Source organism: Octopus sinensis, linkage group LG23, assembly GCF_006345805.1.
Source record: "Octopus sinensis linkage group LG23, ASM634580v1, whole genome shotgun sequence".
Classification (NCBI taxonomy): domain Eukaryota; kingdom Metazoa; phylum Mollusca; class Cephalopoda; order Octopoda; family Octopodidae; genus Octopus; species Octopus sinensis.
This window is the reverse complement of record NC_043019.1, coordinates 14045348-14065134: the sequence shown is the minus strand read 5'-3', so window position 1 is coordinate 14065134 and position 19787 is coordinate 14045348. Positions and strand designations below refer to the sequence as shown.

At 39.3% G+C, this 19787-nt stretch overlaps 2 protein-coding genes across 2 annotated transcripts in view; one reads left to right on the top strand and one right to left on the bottom strand.

Moving 5' to 3' along the window:
• The first annotated feature begins 660 nt into the window (after nucleotides 1–660).
• Nucleotides 661–7647, top strand: LOC115223693 (phytanoyl-CoA dioxygenase domain-containing protein 1-like). Its single transcript, XM_029794367.2, has 4 exons — nucleotides 661–833; nucleotides 2716–2932; nucleotides 4563–4651; nucleotides 7076–7647. Exons 1-4 carry the CDS (start codon nucleotides 701–703, stop codon nucleotides 7420–7422), a joined length of 786 nt encoding a protein of 261 aa, XP_029650227.1. The 5' UTR covers nucleotides 661–700; the 3' UTR covers nucleotides 7423–7647.
• A 1066-nt stretch (nucleotides 7648–8713) lies between these two features.
• Nucleotides 8714–19787, bottom strand: part of LOC118767674 (A disintegrin and metalloproteinase with thrombospondin motifs adt-1-like) — a 57418-nt gene continuing 46344 nt past the window's right edge. The window contains 8 exon segments of the mRNA XM_036512628.1: nucleotides 8714–9830; nucleotides 10679–10784; nucleotides 12337–12468; nucleotides 13090–13205; nucleotides 14799–14943; nucleotides 17332–17484; nucleotides 18170–18271; nucleotides 18274–18342. Of these exon segments, the coding sequence (XP_036368521.1) occupies nucleotides 9584–9830; nucleotides 10679–10784; nucleotides 12337–12468; nucleotides 13090–13205; nucleotides 14799–14943; nucleotides 17332–17484; nucleotides 18170–18271; nucleotides 18274–18342 (1070 nt within the window). The 3' untranslated portion in view covers nucleotides 8714–9583.

Sequence of the window (19787 nt, the reverse complement as noted above, 5' to 3'; positions counted from 1 at the left end):
CAATATAACCACATATCCAAAGAAATGTATTTGTGTGTGTGTGTGTGTGTGAAAATGTACAAACATAACACATGTATATATAAATAGTCATTTATACAGACACATGTATATACTTACGTATACACACACACACATATTTATACACATACACACACACACACACACACACACACACACACACATATATATATATATACACACGCTTATATGCTTACACACACATATATATATATGTTTGTATATATTAGTGTATCTGTGTGTGCACACACAAATGTATATACATATATTTGTACACAAATATGTATCTATACATACATATATACACATACATACATACATACATACATACATACATACATACATACATACATACATACATACATACATACATACATACATACATACATACATACATACATACATACATACATACATACATGCATACGTACGTACATACATACATATATATACACATACATACATACATACATACATATCTACATACATACATACGTTCATACGTATGTACATATATACATGCATGCATACACACACACATACATACATGCATACATACTACATACATACATACACACACACACACACACATACATATATGTATGCATATGAACGTGATTAGAATCATTCAAAAGCAATCCTACATCCAAGGAACATTCCTTGTTCAATAACTGACTTTGTGATGGCAGCCAGTATTCCATCAAATCTAAGCCAGAATTTCAACAGAGATGGCTATGTCACCGGAATTCCTGTGCTGACTCTAACAGAAGTAAAAGAATTAGTACAGAATTTCAATGCACTGGAAAAAGAAATTGGTAAGTAATTTGATTCCAGATCCTTTAATTTCGTTTAATTATTTTTGAGCCATGATATTTTTCTGTCTCTTCATATATATAATATATATATAATATATATAATATATATATATATATATAATATATATAAATCTATATATATATTTTCTCTTTTTTTCTCTTTTTCTCTTTTACTTGTTTCAGTCATTTTGACTGCGGCCATGCTGGAACACTGCCTTTAATCGAGCAACTCGACCCCGGGACTTATTCTTTGTAAGCCTAGTACTTATTCTATCGGTCTCTTTTGCCGAACCGCTAAGTAACGGGGACATAAACACACCAGCATCGGTTGTCAAGCAATGCTAGGGGGACAAACACAGACACACAAACATATACACGCACATACATATATATACATATATACGACGGGTTTCTTTCAGTTTCCGTCTACCAAATCCACTCACAAGGCATTGGTCGGCCCGGGGCTATAGTAGAAGACACTTGCCCAAGGTGCCACGCAGTGGGACTGAACCCGGAACCATGTGGTTGGTAAACAAGCTACTTACCACGTGTATATATATATATATATATAAATTCTATAATTATGATCATAATTATAATTAGGGTTCTTCAAAATTTGCTTCACCTCATAACAAAATTTAGAAATAGCAGTTAAACTACTATTCTACTACTATAAGGTATCCCCCAGACAGCAATACTCAACAACTCATGCAGGTAAAGAGAAAAAAATAACGAATCCACCTGGCTCTGATTAACTGCATACACGTTTCAGGGTTAGAGAGATGTAAAAAAATGTAAATCATATTTCTACTATATATATATATATATATATATATATATATATATATATATGTGTGTGTGTGTGTGTGTGTGTGTGTGTGTGTGTAAGTAATATTTGTAGCTACTTTAACATGGCTGTCCGTTCGAGCAGACTCTACTGCAATTTTTTCACCCCCAGGGGACATTTCCTCTTGCTGGTTAACGGTGTACAGCTGCATTCAATAAAATTGCAAGCTGGTTGAGCAAACCCCTTACCATCTTCATGTGACAGGACCAGTAGACCAGTCCTGGTTTTGGGCTATTTCTGTCACTCCTCAGTACTGGACACCTCGTCTGCTAGAGATGCAGCTGTGTATCGTTAACCAGCTAGAGGAGATGTTCTCTTGGGGTTAAAAAATTGCACTAGAGTCCAATCAAATGGACAGTCATGTTAAAATGGCTACGAATGTTACTTGTCAGTACAACTACTGTGTTGATCTCTTGGAGAGATTTTAAAACTATCATTTTTGCTTATATATATATATATATGTGTGTGTGTGTGTGTGTGTATATAATATGGTCTGAACAGGATAAGCTACCCCTATTTTGCAGAAAAAGTGTTGGTGACCAGCTTAGCATTATCCTGCGTTTCAGAATTTAAAATCACTTCTTTAACTTTCTAAGACATTTCAATGCTTCTAAGGCAAACTTCGTTTGTTTGTTTACATTCATATATATATATATATATATATATATATATATATATATATATATTACAGTTCTATATTTAAGAGATGAGGAATTATGTACATGATTTACATTTGAGGGATATTTGTCCTCATCTTGTTTGTTGTTAACACAAGGATTTGGCTGATAAACTCTCCAGCCTTCATCAGATGTCTTGGGGAAATTTTGAACCTGGGTTCTCATTCCTAAGGTATTTTTCGATGTTGTTGTTATTATTATTATTGTTGTTGTTGTTGTTGTGTTGTTGTTGTTGTTATTATTATTATTCAGGTCACTGCCTGGAATCGAACTCGGTGAAAAGAATTAACATTTGATATGCAACGTTGTTAAGCAAATTGCGTATTCTAATTGTTTCGATATCTTTTATATTCTTCAGGTAAAGAAAACTCGCAGTATTCTTTACATAACGTTCACACCAAACTTCCCTGGGTGATGAAAATGGCAGCTCACCCTAACATCTTACGCCCACTGCGTGCCATACTTGGTGACAATATCTTTGTGCTGGATTCCCGCTTCATATGCAAATACCCTGACAAAGAAAATTCACGGAAGGATGGTGCCAAGCAATATGTTGCTTGGCATCAAGATGTAAGGTAAGAGATTCTTCTGGTTTCCCAGGTGAAAAACAGTGGAACTTCAGCTTACAAATTTAATTTGTTCCTGAAGGCTGTTCATCAACCCTTTTTTTTGGAAGCACTCCGTCGAATTACGGCGATAAGGGTTCCGGTTGATCCGAATCAACGGAACAGCCTGCTCATGAAGTTAACGTGTAAGTGGCTGAGCACTCCGCAGACACGTGTACCCTTAATGTAGTTCTCGAGGATATTCAGCGTGACACAGAGAGTGACAAGGCCGGCCCTTTGAAAATACAGGTACAACAGAAACAGGAAGTAAGAGTGAGAGAAAGTTGTGGTGAAAGAGTACAGCAGGGATCACCACCATCCCCTGCCGGAGCCTCGTGGAGCTTTAGGTGTTTTCGCTCAATAAATACTCACAACGCCCGAAACCGCGATCCTATGACCGCGAGTCCGCTGCCCTAACCACTGGGCCATTGCGCCTCCACGTTCATCAACCAATATGCTTGTAAACTGAACCTATTTTCCTCATAGGAACTTCAGGAGAAAGCATGAGGAATTCAAGCATGGATGTGCACAGAGCAAAAGCTAGACAGCAACTGAGAGTGGAGGCACAATAGCCCAGTGGTTAGGGCAGTGGACTCGCAGTCGTAAGAACGCGGTTTCGATTCCCAGACCGGGAATTGTGAGTGTTTAATGAGCAAAAACACTTAAGCTCCACGAGGCTCCGGCTGGTGGCGGTGGGGAACCATGCTGTACTCTTTCAGACCCTAGTCTAGATTGCGAATTCTCTGTACCTCAAGATGGTTCAGCTCTCCACTCATTAAAAGCCACTGTTTACAGAATGAGGGTATCAACGTAGCTTTTGCGCCCGTGCAACTGCCAGTCTATCGTGGGTGGTGGGTGGATTTTCAAGTTGTCACATACATTCTTAGTAGCTTCGAGTAGGCTCAAATTAGAGATTATTCTTTGTGGCTAATGGCGTGAGTCCAGATTGGAAGAAGAAGAAGAAGAAGAAGAAGAAGAAGCAACAGCAGAGGCATCATAATCGCCACCAACACCATCACCACCACCACTACCATCATCATCAATGACAACAACAACCCCAGCCCTAGACACTGTTGTCTCAAGTCCTAGGACTCAGAGGTCCAGTTATTCAGGTTTCATGATGTATAAGTGAACAAAGATCACATTACCCCTGGATGGGATGCAAATCAATTGCAGGGTAACTCATCTACAGCTGAGTGGACTGGACTAATACTAAATGAATTTTATGGTGGCGAGCTGACAGAAACATTAGCACACCGGGCGAAATGCTTAGCAATTTCTTCTGTCTTTACATTCTGAGTTCAAATTCCGTCGAGGTCGACTTTGCCTTTCATCCTTAAGCATTTAGCAGAGCCCACTCTATTGCAAGCATTTGGGGTTGGTTGCTGGTTTGGGGGTTATCTTCATAACCAGTTCTCTCTCCCTCTGGGCTTAGAGACCTTATAAAATGTAACGGGCACTATGCTCCTTTCTGATTTAAAAATAAAATAAAATAATAAAAAGGAGAAATTGAATAGCAATTTCTGGTAAAATTTATTTTTTATTGCTTTGGAATCAGTTAAGGATTTTTGAGAGAAACTGTTCAAATTTCTTTTGACAGGTATTGGGGAGTTGAAGGAATGGTAGTAACTGTATGGCTTGCTGTTGATAAAGCTGACATCGATAACGGTTGCATGCAAGTCATTCCAGGTACGTAGACAGTTCAATTTAATTCTTAATCCAACATGATGTCTTTGACAAGTAGAATAAGAAGTCTAGAATTTTGAGATATTCCTGCAGACATTTCTTTCCGTGTCTTTTCTTTTTCTGAATTATTGAAAGGAATTATAGAATTCTTCGACCTTTCTACTCAATGTAATTCTTTTAGATGTTTTCCTCCTTGGATTTCAACCATTTTGGATGTTCTGCCTTCAAGAGAGGATTTTGGACGATCATACTGACCCCCCCTCCTCTACACACATGCCATACTTGCTACAGTTTGGTACTTATTTTATTGGATTGCTAAATCAGGTTTTCATCTTAGAACAAAGATTCTCAACCGGGGTCCATATAAAATTTTGTTGCTAAAATTTATCTCCAATAAAATGATTACACTCCTACAATACACATCATCATCATCATTTAACGTCCGTTTTCCATGTTAGGATGGGTTGGACAGTTCGACCGGGGTCTGGTAAGCCATGGAGGCTAAGCGTACAAAGAATAAGTCCTGGGGTTGATTTCTGTGGCTGAAACACTTTAAGGCAGTGCTCCAGCATGGGCACAGTGAAATGGCTGAAACAAGCGAAAGAGGAATATAGTTAATCTAAGAATACAGTATTACCGACCAATACCCAATGTGGAACTCACATTGGTAAGATCACCTGAGATGGATCTGTAACACGTAAAATATATTTGTGTGTGTGTGTGTGTGTGTAGCTTTGGTACAGTTTCCATTTATAAAATTTCACCCACAAAGTACCAGTCGACCCTGTGAGCAGAGCAGAAGACAGCTTGTTCAAGTGAACGACTGATAATGCATGAATGCACTCAATGACATCACCGAACTGGATCTGGTCGATTTAGTTACGTAAGTGTTTCATAGTCAGCACAATGGCTTAGTAAAAACTACTGTATCACTTTCAGTCATTTTATTACTAAATGTTATTATTTGGCAAAAAAAAAAAAAAAAATGGAATTAGCAACAGGCAGACTTCTGCTGCTGAGATTTTTATCAGACTACTAGCAGTGTCGCCTGGCATTGATCGGGTTTGTTTCGACCCTTTAGAATTGGAATTTTTGAAAAGTAAAAATTTTACATTATTTAGCTTGTTATTCTCTTTAAGTGAACATTTTTCTGGTTGAAATACACCGAAAAATGGTGACACAGCAGTCAAAAAATCGTAAAAAATAGTGATTTTCATAGAAAAAAACCACCTTTTTGATGTAATTAATTTTTGGTGTTAACATGGTCCGATTTTAATTTTTTCTTCTATATAATGAAGAGCAAGCCTTCTTCTATCATACTCTCAATTTTGGTCAACTTGTGCCACAGGGTCTCGGAAGAGATAATGTTAGTTGAAGGCTACCAAACCTGCCATACATAGACAACTTCAGCTATATATATAGAGAGATTACATTCAAAGCATAGATTCATGAACTGTCAAGTCACGTGCTTTACAATTCATTGCACACACACACACACACACACACATGGCAGTTAGCCCTTCCAGTTGCCATCACTTACCTTGTTTCTAAGCATGGTAATGTTTCGCCATGGCCAAACACATTTTTGCAGAATATTAGAAATGAACAACACCGCTTGTATAACAGTGACACTCGTTTACAACAAGCAAACAAACATGCATATATATACGCTGAGCTTTGTTTGCATAGCTCTTGTCTGCCAAATTCACCCACGGGGCTTTGTCTGGCCTGGCCTAGGGCCATAGTAGAAAATTCTTGCCCAAGGTGTCATGCAGCAGGATTAACCCCTCCCCTCAACCCATGTTGCAAAGAAGAAATTCGTTTGATCTCGCTCCCTGTGCACTTTTTAATCTTTCCTCTGTGTGTGTGTGTGTGTGTGTGCTTATACCCGCATTGCTTGACTTTTTTTTTTTCTTTTACATCCTGTAACTTAGCAGTTTGGCAAAAGAAACCAACAGAATAAGTACAAGAGTTTTAAAAAAATTGGTCTGCTTGACTAAGACCCTTCAAGGTGGTGCCCCAGTATGGTCGCAATTCAATGACTGAAAGAAGTAAAAGATTAAAAAAAAGAAATGAAAATAAAAATAAAATGCCTTATGAGTGGATTTGGTAGACGGAAACTGAAAGAAGCCCGTCGTATATATGTATATATATATATATGTGCATGTGTGTGTTTGTATGTCTGTGTTTGTCCCCCTAGCATTGCTTGACAACCGATGCTGGTGTGCTTATGTCCCCGTTACTTAGCGGTTCGGCAAAAGAGACCGATAGAATAAGTACTGGGCTTACAAAGAATAAGTCCCGGGGTCGAGTTGCTCGACTAAAGGCGGTGCTCCAGCATGGCCGCAGTCAAATGACTGAAACAAGTAAAAGAATAAAAGAAAGAATAAATAAAAATTTTTTTCATTTTTCTTTTCGTTTGTGCAGGTTCTCATAAATTTGGAATTTTCGAGCACATAGAGGCCAAGGAAAAAGGAAATTTATTGACCTCTAATCAAGAGATACCCCTCAGCCTGTTCAATGTGGAGAAGGCTGTGCCATGTCCGCTGAATGCAGGAGAGATGTCATTGCATCACGGCCTAACGGTGCACGGCAGTGAACCAAATCTCTCAGATCGCCGTCGGTGTGGTTATGTCATTCGATACGTAGCTACGGATGCTTATTCGATTAACGATCCAAACAGACCCCGGACGTTCCCGGCCACTGTGTTAGTATCTGGCAAAGATGAACTCCACAACTTCACTGATCATGCCCCTGAATGGTTTAAAAAATGAATTTTCATGACGGTATGAAATATGTTGCATTGGTGCCAGTATTAAGATGTAAGTAACCCTTATAATTAAAAGAACAGTTCTTTGAATCACAGACCGAAAAATCCTTGCTTTGGCTCATTTTTTAGCATCAGGGAATAAAATCATACATTAGGGATCAATAATTAAAACCAGGCACCTTCATATTACCAGAGTAAAACTGAATAAAATAAATATTTAAATGTCAAAGAGTTGTTTGTTTCTTTAATTCTTTATCTTACTTATTTCAGTCATTAGACTGTGGCCATGCTGGGGCATGCCCTTGAAGAAATTTTAGTGGAACTAATCAACCTCTATCATCATCATCATAATTATCATCATTTAGTGTTTGTCTTCCATGCTAGTGTAGGTTCGAAGGTTTCACAGGAGCTGGCTAGCTGAAGGGCTGCCAGGGCTTCATGTCTGTTATGGCATGGCTTCTGTGGCTAGATGCCCCGCTGTATGCTAACCATTTGACAGAGTGCACCGGGTGCTTTTATGCAGCACCAGCATGGGCACTCTTATGTGACACTGGCATGGGTGCTTTTTACATGACCCCAGCACCAGTACGTATTATTTCTTTGTAAAGCCTGGTACCTATTCTATTGGTCTCTTTTGCCGAACTGCTAAGTTATGCGGATGTAAATACACCAACACCAGTTGCCAAACAATGGTTGTGGACAGACAGACACACAAAGTCACAAACCGCATACATATATAGGTGCAGGAGTGGCTGTGGTAAGTAGCATGCTTACCAATCACATGGTTCCAGGTTCAGACCCACTACGTGGCACCTTGGGCAAGTGTCTTCTACTACTATAGCCTCGGGCCGACCAAAGCCTTGTGAGTGGATTTGGTAGACGGAAACTGAAAGAAGCCCATTGTATATAAGTATATATATATATGTGTGTGTATTTGTGTGTCAGTGTTTGTCCCCCCCAACATCACTTGAGAACCGATGCTGGTGTGTTTACGTCCCCGTAACTTAGCAGTTCGGCCTAAGAGACCGATAGAATAAGTAACTAGGCTTACAAAGAATAAGTCCCGGGGTCGATTTGCTCGACTAAAAAAGGCGGTGCTCCAGCATGGCCACAGTCAAATGACTGAAACAAGTAAAAGAGTGAAAAGAGTAGTAGGGTGTGATGTGATGGAGATTTGGCTGCTGTTTCTGATTCTATGTAAACAAAAAACAAAACAAAACAAAACAAAACAAAACAAAACAAAAAACAAAAACAAAAAAAAACAAAATAAAAACAAAACAAAAACAACTGAAAAATATTATCAGTCAGTTTTATTATATAATGAATCTCTATTGATGAACCTGGAAAGGAATTTCAAGAACGGTCGTTCGTTTGTTTGTTTTGGGTTATTTTCTTTTCCTTTGTTTTTTGTTTGTTTAATTTATTTGTTTGTCTGTTTGGTTTTGATTGCCTTTAAAAAGAATTTCTCCTTAAAGAATTTTTTTTAATTAACAAAACCGTCTTTCAGTCATTAATTTATTATTCCAGCTCTACGTCTTCCCCGATGTCGTTTTCTGATGATTATTGGTTTATCACGGATTATCAGAGACAAGAGTGGAATTTCATCGATCAGATTGATCGATCGATCGATTGATTCATTGATTGATTGATTGATTGACTTTCTTCTGTACTTAGATCAATATATTGCAGCGTATTTGTTATTGCTTAATTGCTATTTTTCTCTTTAATCTTTTTCCTTTTTTTTTTTTTTGCTTTTATTGATGACAATATTTCACAAATTAATTTGTCTCACAGCTGTTAATGTAGACCAATCATTAATTGCCAGTCGGAACCAAAATATAATCTTTGTTAAAAATTGGGGTATTTTTGTTTTCCTAGTTTCAAATATATTTTTCCTGGAGACCATGTGGTCCTTCTCATCTGGTCGTGCAGTTTCCCACATGTTATAAAGGTTTAAGAGGCTTCTTTCAAGCGATGTAAGCTAACATCAAAGATTCATGTGGCAAGTTTAAAAAACCCCACATGAATTAAATAAGATCAAATAGAGAAGCATACAAACCATGCAAAACGAGTGATTTTTATGGTTAATTTTCAGAAGAGGAGGAGTACCTAGCATAAGTGAATATTTCTTAGTAAGCAGGAGAAGTAAAAAGTATTGTTGCTTTCTAAGACGGGGTCGGTGTAGGGTTCTCCCCTGATGGCCACTCCTTTCCCTCTGACATAGCGTCTATGGTTGTGGTACGAATTATACTTTCAGGGTAAAATTTTTCAGATGAGTAAAACTCTGTATTGTTCAGTCCCTTGTGACCTGGGCACCTAGATTTATCATCACTTGGGTTGAAAGTGCTGTCGTGGTTAAATTCGAGTAAGACATTCATTTTGCTATCAAAACATCTCTTCAATTTTCCCCTTCTGAAAATAAATAAATAAATAAATAAATATATACAGTAAATAAATACATAAAATGAAGTAAATTTTAAAAAGTTACAACACACAAAAATGGCCTGCCTGCCAATAGCAACACATTTCTCCAAACCCTTTTTCCTGTCTATTTGAAATGGGGAATCTTTTCCAAAATTTTATAGAATCATTAAATATGTTCTGTCAGGTAATACTTTTCTCCTTGTTTTTATTCATTGACATCAACTTACATATTCTGCTTAACTTTTCGTCTGTATTATTGAAAGGTTTTTTTCAAATATATATATATAATCCCTTTGTCCTTCTTTGTCCCTCTATGTTTAGCCCCTTGTGGGCAATAAAGAAATAAGAAGGGTGGAAACAGGGGTCAAGCTGTAGAGGGGATACATGGCTAGCCTAGTCAGAAGAGAAAGAGAGAGAGAGGGAGGAGATATAAAGAGGAGAGAGAGATGGACTGATATATATATATATATATATATATATAGAGAGAGAGAGAGAGAGAGAGAGAGAGTGAGAGAGATAACTAGAGAGAGGGATAGATAGGGAGAGAGGTAAAGAAAGAGGGACAGATAGAGAGAGATGAACAGATGGAGATAGAAAGATAGATAGGTGGATAGATAGATAGATAGATAGAGAGAGAGAGAGAGAGAGAGAGAGTGAGAGAGAGAGAATAAGAAGTAGAGGAAATGTGTCAGGGCATACCCTCAATGTATGGGGTGGTGTTTTGTGGGGAGAGAGTCATCCAGGATAGAAATAGAAAGTGTGTGTAGTGAGGGGATTAAGGGGTAGGTCATTGGGTGTAATAATTTGAGTTTGAATTGCAATAGCTGTAGACTTACCGATAACAGAAATATACCAGTAATACCACAAGGAGAATACAAAACAGGATGATCAATATTACTGCCAAAATTATCGCAAGTTTACTTGAGAAAGGCGATGTTTTATCTGAAAGGAAACGTGGGAAGATAAAGGTTATTTTACTTTAAAATATAACACCACCACTACCATCACCACCACCACAACTACCACAACCATCACCACCACCACCACAACCACAACTACCACAACTACTACCATTGCTGCCACCGTCACTATGTGTAGCACCACAACCACCACCACCACCACACCACCACCACCACCACCACAACACAACATCACCACCACCACAAACACAACTACCACCGTCACCACAACCACTACCATTGCTGCCACCGTCACTATGTGTACCACCACAACCACCACCACCACAAACACAACTACCACCATCACCACAACCACTACCATTGCTGCCACCGTCACTATGTGTATCACCACAACCACCACCACCACCACAACCACAACTACATCACCACCACACAAACACAATACCACCGTCACCACAACACTACCATTGCTGCCACCGTCACTATGTGTACCACCACCACCACCACCACCACAACCACAACTACCATCACCACCACCACAAACACAACTACCACCATCACCACAACCACTACCATTGCTGCCACCGTCACTATGTGTACCACCACAACCACCACCACCACAAACACAACTACCACCATCACCACAACCACTACCATTGCTGCCACCGTCACTATGTGTATCACCACAACCACCACCACCACCACAACCACAACTACCATCACCACCACCACAAACACAACTACCACCATCACCACAACCACTACCATTGCTGCCACCGTCACTATGTGTACCACCACAACACCACCACACCACAACCACAACTACCACAACACCACAACCACATACACCGTCACCACAACCACTACATTGCTGCCACCGTCACTATGTGTACCACCACAACCACCACCACCACAAACACAACTACCACCATCACCACAACCACTACCATTGCTGCCACCGTCACTATGTGTACCACCACAACCACCACCACCACAACCACAACTACCATCACCACCACCACAAACACAACTACCACCATCACCACAACCACTGCCATTGCTGCCACTGTCACTCTGTGTACCACCACAACCACCACCTAACCACCACCACCACCACCACCACAACCATCACCACCACCACCACCACAAACACAACTACCACCATCACCACAACCACTACCATTGCTGCCAGTGTCACTATGAGTACCACCACAACCACCACCACCAACACCATCATTGCAACCATCAATATTGCCACTGCTGCCGCCGACACCACCACCATTGCCACAACCACCAAAAAAAAAAACATGTCACCTGATGTGGGAATGGAACCCACAATGTTATGATCATGAGCTGCATACCCTAACCACTAGGCCAAGTGTAAAGGGGAGGGTAAAAAGAACAAATAAAAAATAAACAAACAAAATCTAGTAAAGTGCTTGTCTTGTTGACAAATCACTTCAGCATGTTTGTTGATTGAATTGGACCAAATGGTTAAGATATCCACTTCACAACAACAAGGTCTCGGATGACATGTTTGACAAATAATGATGAAAATTAACAGGTTAACTTACCAATTTGACAAACGCTACCAAGGTAACCAGACGGACATTTACACACAGTTTTATAGAGTCGATGAGGTGAAAAAACGGTGTCTTTACAGATGCCTTTGTTTAGACAGGGGTTGTTTGCACAAGTGTGGACAACTGAATGGTAAGCAGAAAATAAAAAATAAATTTGGAAAAAAGAAACAAAAATTAAAATATTAGCTTTATTCCATTATATAATTGCATTTACATAAATAAACATAAATAAGCATCCATCACTGACAAGACCAAGGAAGGTTGAAATCATGGGATCTGGTTGTCTTGGTGCTGGAGTTGGTGGAATTTATCTACATAAATAAACATCCACCACTGACAAGACCAAGGAAGGTTGAAATCATGGGATCTAGTTGTCTTGGTGCTGGAGTTGGTGGGATTTATCTACATAAATAAACATCCATCACTGACAAGGCCAAGGAAGGTTGAAATCATGGGATCTGGTTGTCTTGGCGCTGGAGTTGGTGGGATTTATCTCACCTCTAGCGACATAAACAAAAGTGCATTTTGCACCAAAAGCGAAGATGAGAGTTTCTCTCGTGGAATCTACCGCAGTATAATTTGTTCCAAAAGAACATCCACGTTTAAGCAAGAATAAATATTAGCTCTCAGTATTAATATGTTTTTGTCGCTAATAAATATTAATTTAATTACACCATGGTTAAATCGATTTTTGTAAAAGTATCTGTACAAGATATTTCATCCATCAGTTAAAGATCTACTTACCTAAAGGCAGTTCAATTCCTTTTGCAGAATTACCATCGATCTTCAGACAGCGATAAGTTCCTTTGTCTTTCTTCTGGGTCTTTTCTATAATTAGATACTCATTGACCGCAAAGAATCTAGAATTCAAAACATTAGCAAAATTAATTTCTTCATAGAAGAAGGATTGCTTTATGCACCAGTGCTAGCATCACGTAAAAAGCACTGTGATGGTGCCAGGTAAAAAGCATCCTCGCTGGTGCAAGGTGAAATGCACCTGTACTGTTGCCAGGTAAATAGTACCTGTGAAACACCTGTGCTGGTGCCACATAAAAACACCTATGCCAGTTCCTGGTAAAAGGTCACCAGATGGTTCCACATAGAAAATAGCTGTGCTGGTGCCACATATAAAGCACCTGTGCCACTGCCACATATATAGCACTGGTGCTGGTGCCACATAAAAAGACCTCCAGTACACTCTGTAAAGTGGTTGGCATTAGGAAGGGCATCCAGCCATAGAGACCATGGCAGAACAGACAATTGATGCATGGTACAGCTCCCTGGCTGGTCAGCTCCTGTTTGAACTGTCCAACCATCATGGAAAATGGATGTTAAACCATGATGATGATGATGATGATGATGATGAAACTTGTTTTATTCCATAAAATAAGGGTTACGCTCATAGATAATTAACTCTTAAGTTCCTGTGGTATTTTCATCATCATTTAATGTCCAGCTCCCATACTGGCATGGATTGGATGGTTTGACAGAGATTCAAACACACACACATACATACAAGTCTATGTGTGTATATAAACATATATATATATATATATATATATATATATATATATATATATATATATATGATATATATATATATATATATATATATGATATATAAATATATATGTATATATGTATATATATGTGTATATATGCATATATATGTATATATATGTATATATATATATATATATATATATATATATATCATCATCATCATCATCGTTTAACGTCCATTTTCCGCACTAGCACGGGTTGGACGGTTCGACCGGGGTCTGGGAAGCCAGGGGCTGCACCAGGCTCCAGTCTGATCTGGCAGTGTTTCCACAGCTGGATGCCCTTCCTAACGCCAACCATTTTGCGAGTGTAGTGGGTGCTTTTTACGTGCCACTGGCACAGGTGCCAGGGGAGTCTGGTATCGGCCACGATTGGTTGGTGCTTTTAACGTGCCACCGGCACGGAAGCCAGTCAAGGCGGCGCTGGCATCGGCCACGTTCAGATGGTGCTGTTTATGTGCCACCAGCATGCCAGTCGAGGCGGCGCTGGCATCGGCCACATTCAGATGGTGCTTTTTATGTGCCACCGGCACAGAAGCCAGTCGAGGCGGCGCTGGCATTGGCCACGTTCGGATTCAGCCGAAATTACTACGATGATCCGGTTCTTGACTGAAGACTGAGGGTTTCGAATGTCCTGTCCGTGTTTATTGTATCGTCTTCTAAGAGTTATACGTTCTTGTCCATGTTGTATTTTTCTACATACCTTAATATATATATATATATATATATATATATATATATGGCACTGGCATATATATGTATATATGTATATATAAATATATATATATACATACAGACACACACACACATGAACATTATCTATATTAAACATGTCTAGAAAGCTGTATCTATCTGTTCATTTCAATATATCACATGGCAAAATACACCTACCTGTTTTCAGAACTATTGCTTGGAACAATTAGTTTCCCATCGGGCATTAACCATTTGTATTTTGATCTGTGACAATTTTTTTGGCTGCAACATTTTAGTTTGGTGAATTTCCCCTGCAGAACACTGGTAGGTTTAAAAACATTCTCTAGAAAGGAAAACATAAAAAAAAAACGAAAAAAGAATTAAGAAAAAATATCAAATTATGATAATTCCTGTGTTATTATGCTTGCAAATTCATATTAACATTGAAGCGATGTATACAACTTAATGTAAATGTGAATAAAAAAAAAATATTGAGGGAAAAAAAGGAGAAGGAATAATTTTTAATGAAAAGAACATTATTTGAATAATATCATTCAATGAATAATAATATGTAAATATTTAGTTGAAAATCCCCTTGGAGGGAGAAAGTCAATGGATCTTCTTTTCCTTTTGACCAACAGATTTAAAAAATAATTTTTTGTAACTAAACACTTTCAAACTTCGGACACTGGTAGAATGTGTCATATAAAATATCTTTTACTCTTAGCATTTTTGAGAAAAACTTATATTTACGAAATAATTTCACATTAAAGTTGTCTGTCCTATTTTGGTAATTTCAACCAATCAATGATGTGTATTCAGCCGAATAAAATTACTGCCGTTGTTTCAGGGATGTTTAGCCCCATGACTGGCATAAACTGATTAGATTTTAGGAATGATCCGGTACCGGACAAGGATTCTGGATTATTTTTCCTGCTTTGTTTTACTTCATTTCTGAAAGCGGTCGGGTTCATTTTCAGTATTCTCCTTTGTGAGAGCAGACGAGTTTATTTCAGATAATTCTCATTTTTAAAAAAATCACCTCTGGTTAATCACTAATAGGACATTAGCGTTGCCTTGGCGGAGGTTTGCATCCTCTGAGTGCTCTTGTTGATATCCCTCTCTCTCTCTCTCTCTCTCTCGAAGAGGCACTGAGCAGCTATAAGGAAACACATACACACATGGCAGTAACTTCCGCCTACCGAATTCAATCACAAAGCTTCGGTCGACTCGGGGCTATAGTGGAAGACACCTACCCAAAGTGCCACGCAGTGGGACTGAACCCGAAACCATGTAGCTAGGAAGCAAGCTCCCTAACCACACAGCCATGCCCAATCTTCTACAAGAATTAGAAATTATTCCAAATCTACAATTTCTTGATCACAGTGTAAAATTTACAAGTATATAGCAATGCTGAGTTGGTGTGACAATATTATCGATTCATTCTGCTTCGTTTCCTTTTCATTTTGCAATAACTGGTGTATACGAGTGAAACAGAAACACAAATATTGTCTTTCCCTGGTTCATAAATAATTTGTATAGTAGGAAATCTAAGCTTGGGTTTAGGAAAATAATATATAGTTAATCTAATCAGTATCTGTGTTTTGGTTTTCTGTGTCTCTATCCTTAGATAATACACACTCAAACTTTGATTGCTTTTACACAAAGTAGAGTTCTCTCATGAACTAAATCTTGAAAATACACAGCAATGTATTTTGTAAAAAATCTCTCTCCCTCTTTCACACTTATGCTTACAAACAGGTGCAAGAGTGGCTCATAGGTACAGGTAAGGCTCATAGGTGCAAGCATGGTTGTGTGTTAAGAGAATTGCTTCTCAACCACATGGTTCTGGGTTCAGTCCCCCATACCGGTGGCATGTAAAAAACACTATCTGAACATGATCAATGCCAGGCCTGCCAGACTGGCTCCGGTGGCAGTGGAACGTAAAAAGCACCCACTACCCTCTTGAGTGGTTGGCATTAGGAAGGGCATCCAGCTCTAGAAACATTGCCAAATCAGATTGGAGCCCGGTGCAATCACTGGCTTTCCAGACCTCAGTCAAACCGTCCAACCCATGCCAGCATGGAAAATGGTTGTTAAATGATGATGATGATGATATAAGTATATATATATTTATGTATATGTGTATGAGTGTGTGTGGGGGTCTTTGTCCCTCCACCATTGCTTGACAACTGGTGTTGGTTTGTTTACATCCTCATAACTTAGCAGTTCAGTGAAAGGGCTCAACAGAACAAGTACAAGATGACTTAATAGTATGTAGTGGTGTTGATCTGTTTGACTAAATCCTTCAGTGTGGTGGAACCCCAATGAAAAAGGATAAAGACTCCCTTTAGTCATGAATAACCATGGGATTGCACCTAAAAAGTTCCCCTCCAAGGTACAAGTCCAGGCAAGGTTTTTTATGGAAGACCAGCAGTTGCCATGCATACCAACCCTCCCCTCTCCACACCATCGAAGGAAGGTAATGGCTGATACAGTTTGGCACCAGAGACATTGCAGGTGAGTGAACTGGAGTAACGTGAAATAAAGTGTCTTGCTCAAGAACATAACACAGCCCGGTCTGAGAATCGAACTCACTACCTCATGATTATGAACACAACACCTTAACCACTGAGCCATGATGGCCACAGTCCAATGACCAAAATGACAAAAAGAAAAAAAAAAAGCCATTGAACTCCTATGTTGTTTTTTCAAATGAGCAAAGCCCTACCTTTGTCACAGCTCCTTTTCATACAGATCATGCGTTCAGTGACTTTGCCGGGACACTGAGCACCGGTGGGTATACATAAACGGGTCTTTGTTATCTGCCCTCTGCCGCACGCAGCTGAACACTGGGACCAATCGCCCCATTTACCCCACTGACCTGCAAGAGAGAAGGAATGGCATCACCAGTGTGGCCTGTAAAGGAGGAAACAAGACTCAACAAAAAAACTTCAAAGAAGGTATTTAATCCTTTAGCATTCAGACTACTTTCACAAATTTAATATTCTTTCTTTCTTTCTTTCTTTCTTTCTTTCATTTGTTTCGGTCACTTGACTGCGGCCATACTGGAGCACTGCTTTTAGTCGAGCAAATCGACCCCAGGACTTATTCTTTGTAAGCCTAGTATTTATTCTATCGGCATCTTTTGCCGAACCGCTAAGTTAACACACCAGCATCGGTGTGTTGGGGGGACAAACACACAAACATATACACATACACATACATATATACAACTGGCTTCTTTCAGTTTCCGTCTATCAAATCCACTCACAAGGCTTTGGTCGGCCCGAGGCTACTGTAGAAAACACTTGCCCATGGTGCCACGCAGTGGGACTGAACCCGGAACCATGTGGTTGGTAAGCAAGCTACTTACCACACAGCCACTCCTGCACCTATAATCGAAAACAAAAATTTTTTCAGGGGCCCTTAAAATACTATTGTGGACTCCCAATTTACTACTATTTTGCTGCATGGACTCCCAAAAATCTTATATGAACCTTCAGGGGCCATATGGATCCTGGTTGAAAACCTCTGAGATAGAAGACAAAAGACGAAATTGTCGTTACCTGGAAAGCAGCTTCTTTCCATACACGATCGCACATTGCTGATGTCACCCTCACAATGATGACTGACTGGCTGACAAGTACGTCTTCGTCTCTGCTGACCCAGCCACAATCAACTGAGCAGTTTGACCACTGTGACCACTGTGCCCAATGTCCACCTGTGGAGACAAATTTTCCTGGAAGAAGAGCAACAAATAAAAAAAAAAAAAACATTATAAATTAAGCATGTAACTGCATTAATTAATCCTTTCTACTGGAAGCACAAGGCCTCAAATTTGGGGGAAGGGATTGAGCCGATTATATCGACCCCAGTGCATAACTGGTACTTATTTAATCGACAATGAAAGGATGAAAGGCAAAGTTGACCCTGGCAGAATTTGAACTCAGAATGTAGCAGCAGATGTCTTTATTACCCACAAGGGGCTAAACATAGAGGGGACAAACAAGGACAGACAAAGGGATTAAGTCGATTACATCGACCCCAGTACATAATTGGTACTTAATTTATTGACCCCGAAAGGATGAAAGGCAAAGTCGACCTCGGCGGAATTTGAACTCAGAACGTAGCGGCAGGCGAAATACTGCTGAGCATTTCACCTAGTGTGCTAATGATTCTTTTCTACTCTAGGCACAAGGGTTGCAATTTTTGGGGAGGGGGCCAGTCAATTAGATCAACCCCAGTACGTAACTGGTATTCAATTTATCAAAGGTGACGAGCTGGCAGAACCGTTAGCATGCCGGCAAAATGCTTAGCGGTATTTCATCTGCCGTTACATCCTGAGTTCAAATTCCGCCGAGGTCGACTTTGCCTTTCATCCTTTCGGGGTCGATAAATAAAGTAACAGTTACACACTGGGGTCGATGTAATCGACTTGATACCTATGTCTGTCCTTGCTTGTCCCCTCTGTGTTTAGCCCCTTGTGGACAGTAAAGAAATAGGTATTAACATTACAAAAGAGCAAAAATTTGAGAAGATGCCCCTCTGAATAAAATGAGTAACCTTTCGTCTCTCCTTCATTCCTTCCTCCTCATCATCCATCACTGACTCTTTCTGAATCATTCGATATATTTCCTAAGTGTGTGTATACAGGTATCTTTTACTTGTTTCAGTCATTTGACTGCAGCCATGCTGGAGCACCGCCTTTAGTCGAGCAAATCGACCCTGGGACTTATTCTTTTGTAAGCCCAGTACTTATTCTATTGGTCTCTTTTGCCGAACCGCTAAGTTACGGGGACGTAAACACACCAGCATTGGTTGTCAAGCAATGCTAGAGGGACAAACACAAACACACAAACATATACATACACATACATATATATATACATATATACGACAGGCTTCTTTCAGTTTCCGTCTACCAAATCCACTCACAAGGCTTTGGTCGGCCCGAGGCTATAGCAGAAAACATTTGCCCAAGATGCCATGCAGTGGGACTGAACCCAGAACCATGTGGCTGGTTAGCAAGCTACTTACCACACAGCCACTCCTGTGCAAGCATGCATATATATATAATATATATATATATATATATTATAATATATATATATAATATATATATATATATTATATATATATATATATATATATATATATATATATAATATATATATATACATATAT